At 43.1% G+C, this 15,354-nt stretch overlaps 2 protein-coding genes across 3 annotated transcripts; one reads left to right on the top strand and one right to left on the bottom strand.

Annotated features, from left to right (window-relative positions):
* Positions 1–320: 320 nt before the first annotated feature.
* Positions 321–8,817, bottom strand: prr5a (proline rich 5a (renal)). The gene is made up of 11 exons (XM_084554410.1): positions 8,581–8,817; positions 7,237–7,367; positions 4,958–5,083; positions 4,784–4,864; positions 4,179–4,227; positions 3,989–4,046; positions 3,799–3,890; positions 3,557–3,697; positions 2,577–2,712; positions 2,204–2,482; positions 321–2,093 (listed from the first exon to the last, which is right to left on the bottom strand). The coding sequence occupies exons 2-11, from the start codon at positions 7,365–7,367 to the stop codon at positions 1,816–1,818; spliced, it is 1,371 nt and encodes a 456-aa protein (XP_084410536.1). The 5' UTR covers positions 8,581–8,817; the 3' UTR covers positions 321–1,815.
* Positions 8,818–10,092: 1,275 nt separating this feature from the next.
* rad52 (RAD52 homolog, DNA repair protein) lies at positions 10,093–14,593 on the top strand. Of its 2 annotated transcripts, XM_084554663.1 has the most exons (12): positions 10,093–10,158; positions 10,404–10,481; positions 11,447–11,548; positions 11,727–11,820; positions 11,897–11,964; positions 12,289–12,407; positions 12,499–12,574; positions 12,662–12,894; positions 12,981–13,156; positions 13,565–13,645; positions 13,748–13,984; positions 14,067–14,593. In XM_084554663.1, the coding sequence occupies exons 2-12, from the start codon at positions 10,428–10,430 to the stop codon at positions 14,126–14,128; spliced, it is 1,302 nt and encodes a 433-aa protein (XP_084410789.1). In that variant the 5' UTR covers positions 10,093–10,158; positions 10,404–10,427; the 3' UTR covers positions 14,129–14,593. The 2 variants fall into 2 exon arrangements, with proteins under 2 accessions (XP_084410789.1, XP_084410790.1); XM_084554664.1 differs by lacking the exon at positions 10,093–10,158 and having other exon boundaries at positions 10,342–11,146.
* Positions 14,594–15,354: the final 761 nt, after the last annotated feature.

The following is a 15,354-nucleotide window of genomic DNA, read 5'->3' as shown; positions in this document are numbered from 1 at the left end:
TTCCGGTATCTGTTTATTTTTTATTTTTTTAAACAAAGGCATGATTTTAACATTTTTGAAATAGGTATTGGAAGATATTGTAAGATTTGAGATTTGAAACAGACAGCTTTATATATATATTTTTTGGAAATTTTGGAAAAAACTGGTGACCAAAACCTTAATCTAAATAATTTAATAGGTTTAGGATCAATTTACTAAATTTAATATTTCCAAGATTAATCTGAGAATAGTTCTTAATTAAATTAAAATGTACACAATTCTAATTTTCAGAAATTCATCATGTCTGGTTACATTTTTTATTTTTTTTCTAAAATCTTGGTTATAAACTGAAACCTTATAACTGGAAACTAGAAACTATATCCAAATGCAACTGCTCATTATCTCCTATTTAAAAAATCTCAGTGGTTCCTCATTTATGTAACTATTAATACATAATACATTTGCGTTGTTCAAAACAGAAAGATAAACCCCTTGTTTTTAAATATTACTCAAATTTATTTATTTTTTACTGGGCTAGTATAACAAATTAATACAAAGTACAACTCCGTAGACATCATAGATTGTCAAAAAAGTAAAGTACAAAACGCTTGAGGTAAAACATCATTGAAAAAGATTCAGTTAAAAAGCCCTTATTAAAATCTCACTTTACACCATCTAGCTGTCCTAAAAAAAAAACAACAATGCACTTTTATTTACAAGGTAGCGGCGGTGCAAAATACAGTGTGTGAGACAACATTCAGTCAGAATTTCCATGTCTTTGTCAAATGTAAACAATAAACATTGTCATATACCTTGAAATCCAAAGCTAAACCAGAAAATCAAATGCTGTCACACTGACGTTTGCTCTAAGAGCGCTGCTGGCAAGGTAGAGCAGGAGACCTCATTACTACCAAGCAGAACACAACAGAGCGCAGACGGAAAATATAAAACTGTTGTGAGTTGTTAACACATATACAAAACAAATCCATGAATGTTTAAAACATGATGTGTATGGAAAGTTTCTATGGTCTGTGGCTGCACGGTTATTTCCCCCGCAAAGGTCTGTTGGTGAAAACCTTTTGATTTCAACTTTTATCCTCAGTTGAACGATTAAATCCTCCTGATTCGGTTGAAGGATACAAATAATAATATCGTCATTGTTTTACTTTTCTTTCTTATTGCCAATAAAACTCATAAACACACCAAAACCAAGAATGAATCAGTCTGTCTGTGACCCATCCCATTCATTCATACCGATTCTTAAGAAGTGGGATACAGATATAGTTTTATTTTTAAGTATGAGAAGTTATTTTCTTCTTTTTGCAAACAATACTGTTTGTTAGGGACTATTTTCAGCTGCCGATGAATACATATTTGATGCTTCATTAAGTATTTACGGTGACACTGTCAGAGAAATAGGGAGCATGGTGGTGTAACAGTGGGGCTCGCTGATATGTTTGTAAAAGTCTTTGGACAAAAATAGAGCTCTGTGATATTTCAGAGGCAATATTTGTTTCTTTGATCAACTCATTGTTAATTATGAACTTTGTTGACAATAAGAAAATGTCCATTAAGAACAACACATCCACAGGTCTTTAATAACAGTACCAGTTTGGGATTTTTGTAGCTCCGAAAATGTTTTCATCAAGGATGAAAAGGTTTTCACCCACCAGTGAAAGCACTTGGAGGGGACTCATCATTTGAAACTCATTGTACCACAGTTTAGAAAAGGAAGATGGTACCCTTTAAATCAAACGCAGTTATAAGACTTCTTCCCATTTTCTCCCAAAATATTATCGTACACGCTTGCGGGTGCATCTCTAAAGGCAACCACAGTTACACAGTGCTCTGCCTGCTCTCGCGACCAAGCCCCATTGCCTCTGAGGAGTGAGGTGGGAAATCAATAAATATCCCATCTGAGTCTGAGTCGGCAGACTCTAGCACTTGTCCAATTATGGTTTCAGGGCTGGATGATTCACTGGGCGGCGTGGAGGATGCACCTTTACTGAGATCAGTCATTGTTGTCGTGGCCTCGGTGCCGTGGAGAGCTCCTGAGGAATGAAGTGGAAGGATGGCGGGAGACGAAAGAGCAGTGGCTCCTGCTTGCATCATGCCTATAAACGAGACAATACTGGATTATTATGGTGTATTACATAATGATTTTCTTGTTATAATCGACATAATGCTAGATGCAGATGTTTAAAAACAAAAACTGCCACCGTACCATTGAACTGAGAGCCCACACACAGCCTGTTGGAGGCAGCGCCAGACAGTTCAGATCCAGGGGCCAGGTCAGCGAAGGCCAGTCCTTGGTCCTCCAGGCATGATATGATCTCACAGGCCGAGTGCCGTCGGATTCCTCCGCTGCCAACCGAGCTGGCATCTGGGTCATACTCGGCCACTGGGGTGAGCAGCAGAGGAATATTGTAGCTTTTAGATCGTACTACAGGGTTTTTAGACGGTTGATCTCCAGGCTTGGGCCAGCCCCAAGGTAAACGCTTATCTGAAAGACAAGAGCCAAACAGAGAAAGGTGTCGTTAAGTTAAATCATTCCTTGCACACACACAAAAACAAAAAATCCCTGCTTCCTGTCTCACCGAAAACACAGCATTGGGCCTCAGTATCGTCTCCAGAGTAAAGCCCATGGGTGCCCAGGTACGGCGAGACCACCTTCTGAACCAGAGACTCCAAACGAAGGTAGTCGTCGTTCACACCACGCGACTCATGGACCCCCTAAATACAGAAACAGAGGCAGGCAGCGGAGTGAGACTTAATGCTACAATCACACATTGATCATTAGGTTCCAAGTAAAGCTGTTTCTTAGTGCTGATGTCAGATATAGAGAAATAAATGACAGTTTGATCATTAGAATAAATAATTTTTTAAATATATTGCGGTTGCAGCATCTTAAATGTGAGAATTTGGTGCATTACGTCTTTTTCTTTGTCTCATATGAATGTAAACTGAAAAACTATGACTACAGAACTAAACAATAATAAAAAATAATAGAAATTATATAATTAAAATGGGAGCAAACAATAATAAAAATGTATCTGATCTGATTTGTGTGTATATGTTTATACTCTACTGCCAGTTTATTAGAAGGACTCATTCAGCAGTCCTTGAGAAGGATACAGCATTCAGTTTTCGCAGAGGCGCTGATTTACTTTTATGATCATGTTTGTTGCTGCATTATGTTGTGCATTTGAATTGCATTGCTTTATAATGAGAGGTGTTTCTTGCTGATGCAGATACACAGGAGAAACATTCAGTGTGATGCAGTGCAATTAAAAGTGATCACAAACTGCTGCATCCAGAATCAACACCTCTCTGATGAAATAAATAAACATTATCGCTGTCACAAATGGAGAATTGATTGCAAAGGATTAATTGTAGCACAGTGAACACAATAAAGTGGTGTCTATAACTTAGATAGGAGTTTAGTATTGTGTACTTGGAAGCAGACTCAAGTGACCATAGCTTAAACACATGACACAGTGCTGATTCTCCTTGTCCTCAAACAGTGAGTGAGCAGAGGAAGAAGAGGTCAAATTTGGCTCGACTCCCGCACGCTTACCTGTAGAATAAGCAGCATCTGTGTAACAGAGGGGGGCACACGGGCCCGCGGTCGAGACAGGGCGTCCTCTAACTTCACACTCAGGACTATAGTGTTCCTGAAGTGCAGCAGGGCGAGCTGTCGGACAGAAGGCTCCTTACCCTGCACGCGGGAAGGATGCAGAAAACGGCAGCTGGAGTGAGCATCGTGAAGGAGGTTCATGTTGGATGTCAAAGACAAAAACACTTCAGGAGGTTGCGTACCTGAACCGGGTGAAAGATGGCCTGCAGCATTGAGAGAACATCACAGAAGAAGAAGTCCCAGGTCTCTGCCAGAGAGTCGAGCAACTTTTGACCTGCATGGATCACACAGGAAGAAAGGAAAGGCTTGCCTAAATCTTAATTACCCAGTACCATATATATATATTAGAGCTGCATAATAATTCAGTCGTACCTTCGTAGAACCTTATTTTGTCCCGTAGGATGACCATGCCTTTTGTCAGCAGCTGGTTCTGTAAAAAGAAGCAGAGCAACTATAAACGTCTGAGGTACTGTCGCTGTTGAGTCACTCACAGTGCTCCAGTAAATATTATTGTCTCATGAAGCAGTGGGTTTCAAATGTCTAAATTAATGTTTTGTGTTACCTGAAGGTATTCTGTGAAGAAGGATCCCAGCTCAGTCTTCAACAGATGTCTGCGAGAACAAACACGAGGGATTTGTTTCATTTCTATTTTAAAATGTCAATCTGAGGATAAATAATTAGAATAAATATACAGTGATAGATCAAACTAAAGTAAATCTATTTATTTATAATTAGGAAAACAATGCAAGCAACCAGGAATTCATTCCTGAATTACATTTAATTACATAAGAGAGTTTCATAGTAAAACCACGGGGTGTAAACTTCTCTATTAAATATTGAGCTCTTTGTATGAAGTGAAAGAAATGTGTGTCAACCTCCTCTTGGCTTTTTTTTTGTACATGGAAATATGTTTACTGAGCTATAATGGAGGCGGGTAGAAGTGATGTGTCTGGTTTGGAAAGATAATGAGATATCTGGCACAGCCACATGACTCCCCAGGCCCACATACAGCACACTACACACAAACAAACTCATTCACAGGAAGACATTCAGTCAGCGTGCAGTACAGACAGTAATTATAATAATTATGGCACAAAATTACATCAAGAGTCTAAAGTAAGATTCTTCCCAGTGTTTGTGTGTGCAGCTGTTTCTTTCTCGACTTACCGGACACCTTCGTTAAGGACGTACAGTTCGTTATCAGCCAAGCCCTTCTTCTGGAAGACTGCTATGACGGCATTGTGGATGCTGGAGCATGAAACAAACGGAAACTTGTTTACTTTACCGTCATTTAACACATTCAAATGCTTTTATTCTGCATGTTGATCGCATTCGGTGTACCTGTTCCAGGTGGCGTTGGCTCCTGCCCTCTTCTGCTTCTCTCCTCTGTCCTCTGGTGAACTTTTCTCACTCTTCCCCAGCTCGCTGAGGCTGGGAGAGCTCATCAACTTCAGCCGGTGCAGAGTCCTCATGGGGTAAACGTAAAGGGAAAGAGAAACAGAGTGCTCGCTAAGTGACAGTGGACAGCAGAGAAAGAAGGTCAGGCGATGAGCCGACATACACTGAGACACGGGGAGGAAACACGAGGAGATAGCTGGAGGGGAGAGGAGAACACAAGCAGCGTGAGTTTGAGAAAGAGAGACGAGTATGCAGGGGGATATAGCACAATGGCGATACACAAAGAGCGGCCGGTGACAGAGGAGGAGGGAAGTAGGACAGAATGATGCATGGTGAGACAAGGGCAGCACACTAAGAGCAGGATGGGTGGAGCCCAGTCTAGAGGTGGGCCACAGAGTCGCTGCACTGCCCGTGGGCTCAGAACAGCAGAAAACAATAGCACATGCACTGATGGGGGCATACTCTTCCTCCCTCTCTGCCTCTCCGTCAGTACAATACAGCCATTGATGCAAATAAATATTTATGCAGAGCACAGATGCCAGAGGAACTGCAGGGTAAGCAGGGCCGAAGCAGTTGGGACTTTGTCGCGCTTGTGACTGTACAGAGAGGAGGCGGAGGAGGAAGTTGTCCGGCTTATTAACAACAACAGAAACAGGGTTAGGAAGTAGAGACACAATGCGGGACAATGAAGAAGCTCTTCCTGCTCTCCCGCAGCTGGACGTTAGTGGCGCAGGATGAGAAACAGCACAATGTGTGAAACAGGAACTTGACCAATACTGGATTTTTCTATGGCGAAATGTGACTGTTCATTTTCACACCAGGGGGGTTAGATGAGAAGATCAGAGCCGCTCCCTTCTGAGCGCTAAATACGTAACAGCTCAGAGCTGATTAGCTTAGCTTAGCATAAAAGACTGGAGACAAGGGGAAACAGCTAGCCTGGCTCTGACCAAAGGGAGTTATAGATCACGTAATGAGGTGGAGGGCCGATTATTTATTAATGTAATGAATTTGAGCTCGAGTATTAATGCAGTGTTGTTGTACAAGTGCCATCAGCTGCAAACTTTTACAAACAAACTGAAAGCATACTGTTGCCATGGAAACAGCACTGCAAGCTGCAACACGAGCCACCCTTTTTTTTTTTATTTTATTTATTTTTTTTTTAAGCCCTGCATTTGTTTGTTTACATTTTGAAAAATGAAATATGCCAAATCACCTATTAACAGTTCATTTCTGACACGCGCCGCTGGATGCACTGACAACTCACGCATCAGTCTGTCGTGAATTCTCTCTTTAATTACCAGATGACATTTTGTTCCTTTATGGATGAAGCATCTGCGTTAAACAAAAATCTCTTTCCCATTTTGTAATTACCTCTTATCTCACTTGCCATATCATTAGGTACACTAGTGTAAAAGAGTGCATTCTGATTTAACAGTCCTGCACTAAATCTTATTTTCATTAAGGTTATGATTTAAATGACAGAGAGAGCTGTAGATTCATATGTTTGTGTCCTACTGACTCATGTTTCTATTATTTTGACCACCCCAGTTCAATTACCACCTTTCTTACAGCATTTCAATAGTCACGAAGGAGGATTTGGTGCAGGACTGCTTTATTATAATACATAACTTTCACTGGTTTAGCTAATCAACTGGTAAGTGAGTGTATTTACTGACTTCATATGCACGACTCTTAATTCTTGATTTACTTCCGGACAAGCCCATCTGTTTTTATTGCACGCTTCAGTGCAGTCATAAAAATGAAGATCAAAATAAACCTTTTTTTTTTTTTTTTTAATTTTCAGGATTGAGCAGTGAAAAGTCGCTCTCTCTCCTGAAAAAGAAATGATGAATCCAAACCCACGCAGTCCTGAAACTCTCTGCTGACAGCACAGCAGTAAACAACAGACCCCCCCCCCCACCCTCCCCATTCACACCCACGTACACACACAGCACAACACAAACACAGAGAAACATGGAAAGCAAGTGTACAGACTGATGAGACGTACACACATGAGGAAATGAGTTAATCAAAAGTCCCACCAGGAGATCATTATCATTAGGCCGGCATGTGTCGCAGCAAAGCTCAGCTGGGTAATGAAATCATCTGGGACCAGAGAGGGTGTGATTTTTATTTATTTATTTTTTTGAGAAGGCTAATGAATGTTTTATGCATTTTCCGGGAAGCTGCGTGTTGTGAAATGCTAATACCGGGAGCCTTACCTCCTGATTGGATGCTCGCTGCTGCTGTCCATGTCCGGGCTCGGAGGAGGGGCAGAGAAGGTGCTGAAGTTGAGCGACAGGGGTCTGGGGGAGGGCCGGGAGGCGTGCCTCCGCCGGAGTCCATCGAGCATCTGGACACAAAGAGGGGGGGGGGGTGATGGGGAAAAGCGTTTATTAAGGTTTGAGTAAAGCAGAGGAATAAAGGAGTGATTAAGAGTGGATCAAAGCAGCTGTGTGAGGAATCAGTGAAAAATGTCTGACACAGTCATGATGCTCCTCCTCCTCCCCCCCCCTTTGCTGAAAGAGTGAGAGAAATGAGGAACATAAAAAAACACCAAAATCAATTAAAGGGAGACTTACGGTCAGACTGGGACAGGAGAAGATCAAACCACACATGTGTGACCTCTTCAGAGAACAAACCCTGACTGCTTTCCTTTTCGTTATTCTGTCGGTTATTTCAACACTCATGGTGTTTTGCAATCATAGCTCAGCCTGGGCTCACACACACACACACACACACATTACATCAGAGGGAAGGACATGTGTTTGCATGCATGGGTGTGTGTGTGTGAGAGAGTGTGTGTGAATAGTTCCTGTAGCAGTGTGTGCTTACAGTAACAGTGTGTTTGGGTGTCTCCCCTCAGAAACATACTGTACATAGTAAAGCACCATCCCCTGGTCAGAGGGGAGAACAACAGTCTGGGTTGTCACTCTCCAGACAAAGACTCAACACAAGCCTACTTCACTGCCACCCTGCATGCAAGGGATAAAAAAAGATGTGGCTCGTGTGTTTTCATTAGGACTGGACTTGTGTTTCATTAGAGTAAGATCACATTTCAGTCAGAAACACACGCACACACACACATACACATACACTGTCTAGTCGAAATGCCATGCCACGCCAGTCTGGGCATTTCTGCTTTTGTTCACCCCTCCTCCTTGTCTTCTTTTAGGGGCGACTACAATCAGATCGATGCCACTTTTGATTTGCATTAGCCTGTGTGTCTCTTTTTGGACAATAGATTTCCCAGTGTGCTGCTGTTTATTCGACGTTAGATGGCCAATCAATCGGCCCGATACGCAGCCACCAGTCCACGTTTATCCTACAGGGAGGAATGTACAGCCAGCCGTGCGTACGTGGAGCTTTTTTATTTTTTTTTTATACCTGCATGGACGAGAAATTGAAGCAAAGTACCCGAATACACATAAGCATTGTGTTGTGAGTACACTCATGCTGGTACAGAGGCAACACTGAGTCCACCTATGGATAAAAACTGTGCCTTAATGGCCACAAAGTTGCCGTATGTCATACGCCTCTGCCCGCCCACTGTAGCCTGTACTCACCGTTCCTGATCCTGTCGTGTTGCTCCTGATGGGATGAAACGGTCATGTAGTGCAGAGGGGACGCGTTTACTGTCCGGGCTCATCAGCGGCTGGCTCCTCTACTGTTCCCCGCCGGTGTGCGCACCCTCACGGGCATCAGGGTGCGGGCGGATGAAGGGTCCGACCTGCGGTGCAGCGGAGGGGGACTCATTCATGAAGCATGAACCGACGCTTGCTTGTTCGCCTGCTCGCTCTCTGGCTCGCCCCCGCTTTGTTTTGACGAGATGCAAACGCGAACCTGGGCGCGGGCACGAACCGGCACGTGGACGCGCGTTATGGTTATAGCCGTATGCAAAACAGATTCAGGGGGAAAAACACAACGATAGAGTTTTTTTTTTTTCTATCTTACACGTTCACGGACCATTGACATTTATTATTTAAAACGCAGGCAATAAAAGGCAGATTGCTAGGAGCATACAGGCCCAGACACACAACATACTAACAAGCTAAGAGCCACACTGCACTGGCACTGCAGTACAACACCACATGCAGGTGTGCGGTCAGTACTGAAGGAAGGAATGCATGTGCCACGTTGCCTTGAACTCTTGCATGCATCTGGGTTTATCAACAGAGGAGATAGTAAACACTATATCCGGCATTGACCCCAATCTATGCAGTTTAACACACAGGGTGTCCAGCCATCTGTCAGCGCAGCAATATTTGAAGATAATCCCCCATTTCCATGGGTCTCTATGTACATTAACAAGTCTTGTAAGGAGTCTTCACTAGTATACGGTATCTTAGAAAATCATTTGAATGTACGCAGCCCTGCAGAAACCTCAAGAATGCTTATAGGCCTGTGAGAGAGTTTGAATTACACCTGGTGCTCAAACGCAGACAGGCATGAAATAATTCCTCTCGCGTACATGTTGTTAATCTGTTCATGCAGTAAAAGGCTCTTAGTGGATCCAAGAGGCACACTTGAGCACAGAGTTTCGCTGATAAAGATAGAGGCACTTTATTTCATCCAGGAGTCAGACTGTGGTCATTTTCAGATGATTCAATTGTACAGTTTAGTCAAGGTGTGGAGTAAAGATGAATTTTAAAATTACAACACATGAATGAAGACAGGAAAGCCAGGAAGCCACTCATAAACAAGAGTAAGTTAGAAAATTGAGGAACAAAATGGCTTAACAAACTAAATTGAATCTTCCTATGCTGTACATGCAATGCTCACTTAAGGAACGCTACGTACTTTTCACTTCCTGGGCCTTTAAGAACAAGAATCGCATTTGTATCGCATAAACTGTGCTTACGTGAAATATATTTTCATTCTCAAAAGATTAATACACACAAATAAATAACAATCATAGAATAGTGTGGTTATATAAAAAATGCGCTGGCTGATAATACACAATACATAGCACGTTTGAGTTCGAGTGTGTTTTTTCCGATGCGCTTGAAAGCAGCATAAGCTCCTCCTCCCGCAGTCCGAGCGGGAAGTTCAGATGTCTGACTCGTTCAAATACTGTTATGTAAATACTCAAATATTCAGTCGTTACTTCAACAAAAAAAAACTATTTCGAGGTATTTTAAGTGGTGAGTTTGTATTTACGTGGTTTGGCGAACTTTCAACGGAATTCAAACCCTGGCTTTTGTGTTATTAGCGAGCTAAATGGGGCTAGTTTAACCTGCTGATACACAGACTGTAGCTGTTAGCTGCTCTAATAGGTGATGCATCTTGGTTTGTTGTATCTTTAAATACGGAAGTGAGCTTTGTAGATGTTTTAAGGACTCTTTAGTTGTTAGAGGAGACGTTATTTAGCTGTGTCTATTTATTTCAGTGACTGTAGGACACCTCTGCAGTCATGTCCAGCGAGGAGGAGAGGAGCACCTCTGCATCATCCAGGTGTTTTGGACAGGTAGGTAGATCACAGCACAGAAACCACACCAACTAATCAAAAACTCAGGTGTGCAGAATTAGTCACCACTATACACAGCTGTGTGTTCAAGTCCTGCAGCTGTGGAAGTAAAGAACTAACTGGGTTTTATTATTTAGAGAGTAGTTCAATGTATTTTATTCTGCAAACACTAAGACAATCACACTGAGGAATATGTTAGACAGCATGTGAACACTTTGTCCTCAATGTGGAGTTGTTAGAAGCGGGAGAGATGGACAAGTGGAAGGATCTGAGCGACTTTGATGAATGTTAAGTTGTGATGACTCGACAACTGGGTCAGAGCATCTCCAAAACTGCAGCTCTTGTGGGTTGGTCCTGGTCTGCAGTGGTCAGAGACTATCACCGTCAAAAAGTGGTCAAAGCAAAAAATAAAAAAGAAGCAGTGAACCAGCAGTAGGGTGAAGGCTCGGTGATTCACAAGGGGAGCGAAGGCTGGTTGTTGTGGTCTGATCCAACAGATGAGTTACTGTAGCTCAAAATGCTGCGTCCTGATGGAAAGGAGTCACAGCATTTATTTTATGTAAGGCCGTGAGGACACAGACCACTCAGAGTGCCAGGGGTGCAAGGAACGCATCCTTGCTGTTGCTATGAGTGTGTGCTTGGACTATAACAATGTTCAAGTGGTGGTAAGTGTCAAAGGAGCAACCACATAAAAGGCAGGTCCCAGAACATTTCATCATAATGAGATCATCAGTGTTATTCTCTTCCCCGGTTGGTGGTATTAATGTTGTGGCTGATCGGTGTACACTGTTATGACCTCATCGACCCTGATCTTCCTCAATCTAGAAAAGATGATTATAATTACTAATTTGAAACCCATCAGAATGTGACATAAAAAAAAAAAACCAATGTCTTTTAAGTATTAATAGTATTTTCTTTCTTGTGTTTTCTTTCTGTGCCTCACTGATGCCGGACTGTGTTGACAGTTCACCTACACAGCTGAGGAGTACCAGGCGGTGCAAAACGCTCTGCAACAGAAGCTGGGGCCAGAATACATCAGCAGCAGAGTGGCCGGAGGAGGACAGAGGGCAAGTCTTTGTCTTTCTCTCCAGCTGTGGAGCCGATTCAAAGTCTCCCTCCACTGTACAGAGCAAAAACACATGAGGCACAAATTACTGTTAAAACATCTGTATTATTTTTACGTGTCGTATGATCATTTTTAAACCAGTCTTCTTTTGCATGTGTTTTTCTCTCTCATTTTAACAGGTGTGTTATATTGAAGGGCATCGTGTCATCAGCCTGGCCAATGAGATGTTTGGATACAACGGGTGGTCTCACTCGATTTCCCAGCAGAACGTTGGTACGTCTTGTTAGACTCTGGAGGCTCTGGCTTTAACGCCGTACGATTAGACTAATATCAGTGTTTCTATTTTCAGACTTTGTGGACCTCATCAACGGGAAGTTTTATGTGGGAGTCAGTGCTTTTATCAAAGTGCAACTGAAGGTTGGATGAACAAACGCTTTCACTTTTCATTTCTTGATCGTCGTAGTGTCATATGATGGTTGCTGTGGTTATTCTGCTTCTTTAGATTAGATTAGATTAAACTTTATCTTCATTACACATGTACAGGTACAGAGCAACGAAATGCAGTTTAGCATCTAACCAGAAGTGCAATAGGCAGTAAGGGCATAAATAGTGTGGTGTATAAGCAAGGGTCTCAGGGTCTGATCTCAGGATCAAGTTCACTAGTATTCTTTAATGTCCATCTCTGCTGCCTGTGTCATCTACTTTTGAATGACTCTGTGTCACGAGGGCGTTTCCCTCCAGGACGGGTCGTTTCATGAGGACGTAGGCTACGGAGTCAGTGAAGGACTGAAGTCCAAAGCTCTGTCGCTGGAAAAGGCGAGAAAGGAAGCTGTCACTGATGGCATGAAGAGAGCGCTGAAGTACTGCAGCTTATTATTTATACTTATTAGCTCTGAGGTCCAGGGAATTTTAATAGAATAAAAATAATATTTTTTTTTTTGTCTTGTTGAGATGTTTCGGTAACGCCCTTGGAAACTGTATCCTGGATAAAGGATACCTCCTAGCCATTAACAAGATCCCCAAACAGGTAAGAACATATAAAGTATAAGATTTTATCATTTTTGTAAAGTAATTCTTCAGGAGCTGAATCCTGTCTCTACTCCTCTACACAAAGCCTCCTCCTCCTCTAGACCCGGCCCAGACTAAACGCACAGAGGGCGAGCCGTCAGTGGAGAAGGCCCGCTTTGGCAGTATGGCCCGAGAGGAAAATCAAGTATCAGCTGCGGGTCCCATCAGGACGCCACTGGAGCCCAGAGTCATCAACCAGAACCACGAGTGTTCAGACGTTTATACTCCTAAAGCTGCTGACCCTAACCCCGGCCGGAGGGATGAGAACGGCAGCTCCAGGTAAAAAAAAACAGCTTTGGTTTGTGGATTTAATCTGCACAAAAACTTCCTCATCTACTCATCATATGCTTTCCTTTCTGACTAAGGTCTGCTACGGACGAGTCGGACATGAAGACAGACCCCAAACAGCTGAGAAAACTCAAACAGCAGCAGCTTCAGCAGAAATTCAGGAGAGAGATGGAGGCCAAGAAGCTGCAGCAGAAACCGGATCAAGCCAAGTCAGAGGGGGCGGAGGTCACTATTGGACGAGGATCCAGTGGAGGTAAAAGTTTCACATGCAAGTCAAGTCAAAGCAATTTCATTCAGTTTAAAAGCCGCTGCCTCAGGTTTATATTACTCGTCAAAATGTTGTGTTTTTTAAACTATAAATGTCTTCTGGGGCGCCCCTAGTTCATCTGTTTGAGAAGTCACTCCATAAACTGAGGCTATATTTGTCACCGCAGGCTGGAATCAAACCTGTGCCCTTTGTTGCATGTCGTCCCCTTTCTCTCTTGCACCATTACTTCCTGTCTCTCGGCACAAAAGTCCAAACAGAGTCTTATAATACCTTCAGCCGTGTTGTATGTGTGCAACTAAAAAATGTCAAAATCTCTTGAAGCTGACAGGTTGGTTCAGTAAATGTCAAATAAACTTCCAATGAATAAAACTTTTCTTTGTTTCCGTTCCTCAGGTCATGAAGGTGTGTCTGCATTCAGTGACTCAACCTCAGGTGGACACGGTAACCACGGCAGCAAGGATGTGTGTTTAGCAGGTGCTGTAAACCACCACCACCTCCACCAGAAGAGACTCAGCATTACCTGAACAGTGCGATGAGAAAACCTGACTCTCTGATGTGCTTCGTCTTCGCCTGCAGATGATCCTGAGCTCTGGGATTTCTCTCTGAATGTAAACGAGGAGCTGGATGTCCCGGCGGACGGCGAGGCCCTCAGAGGGCTCAGGCCCAGCACGCCGGGGAATCACCAGATGCAGACGCGCAGCAAGACTCCTCAGAGACCCCCGATCAGAGCTCCAGAGGCCCCGTCGTACAGTAGAGGACACGAACAGGCTCAGTACAGACCTCAGCAACAGAACCAGCGTCAGGGACGAGCAGGTGAGTCTTCATGGGAGTCTTCAGTATGATCGTCACTATGAATTCTGTGGTTGTCAATTAATTTCTAATTTTCCATCTTTAGGTGAATCGATGAGTCCGTACAGACAAGGACAGTACATGAAGAAACGCAAACTGGACACGTGACATTTTGTACTGCTTGTTTTTCAGCGCTGTCTAAAGTTAAGCCTTACGATTTTATTTATATATGTATGTTTATATTGCACTCAACTTTTTTGTACGACATTTAGACAAATGTTTTTTGGGTGTTTTTTTAAAAAAGGAAAACCAAAAGAAGTCACTCAACTTTACGTTTATGTTTTACATTGAACATGTAGCAGTGATCTGACCTGAATCACACTGAACCTCCTCCTGAATATAGTTTCTTAACCTTTATGTGGCTTTCTTAGTCAACTATTAATGTTGAAGAGAAGAATTTAAAATAAAGTTTTCGGGACGTTTAAATCAAATCTGATGTAAAATCTCAGTCCTTTACATAAACAGGACATACACGAGTCACATCAAGTGGTGGGATGTAAGCATCTTTGAAACAGGACTAATTCTGATGGCTAGACAACCGGAACCGGGTCAGAGCATCTTAATTTCAATCACGACGTGTTCCTCGCCTGCAGTGGTCAGCGCTAGTTAAAAAAAAAATGGTCCAAGGCAAGAAAAGTGGTGACCCAGCAACATGGTCATGGGCAACCAAGACTCACTGATGCACACGCGAGGAGAACTGGACCATGGAGTAATGGAAGAAGGTGACCTGGTTTGGTGGATCAAGTTTTCTTTTCCATCACATGGATGTCGTCTCTTATCTGGGGAATATATAGCACCAGAATGCCAGAAACACCTCCTAACCATCGCCACGAGGGTGTGCTCAGTCTGTAATAATGTTCAGGTGGTCGTATGTATCAAAGTAACGTCCACATACACTGATCATGTGTAACATTATGACCACCGCCTTCCTAATATTGTGTAGGTCTCCCTTGCGCCTCCAGAACAGTTGTGACTCATCAGAGAATGGACATGGTCCTTCTGAGGGTGTCCTGTGGTGTCTGGAAACAAGACGCTGTTAGTGGGGTCCTTTGGGTCCTGTGGGTTGAGGGGAGGGGCCTCTGTGGATCAGGCTTGTTCCAGTGCATCCCATGGATCAATTTGGGATCTAGAGAATTTGGAGGACAGATCAACACCCTGTGCTGTTTTTCAAGTTGTTCCTAAGCCGTTTTTGTGTGTGTGTCTGTGTCAGGCTGCATCCTGCTGGGGATGGCTGCTGCCATCAAGGAGTGTCATTGCTGTGTGGTGGGGGTGTCTGGTCTGGTCTAGGTGGGTGGTTCATGTCTAAGTAACATCCATGTGAATGACAGGTCCAA

This window comes from Chelon labrosus (genome assembly GCF_963514085.1).
Source record: "Chelon labrosus genome assembly, chromosome: 11".
NCBI classification, from domain to species: Eukaryota; Metazoa; Chordata; class Actinopteri; order Mugiliformes; family Mugilidae; genus Chelon; species Chelon labrosus.
This window is presented reverse-complemented; position numbering and strand designations above follow the sequence as displayed.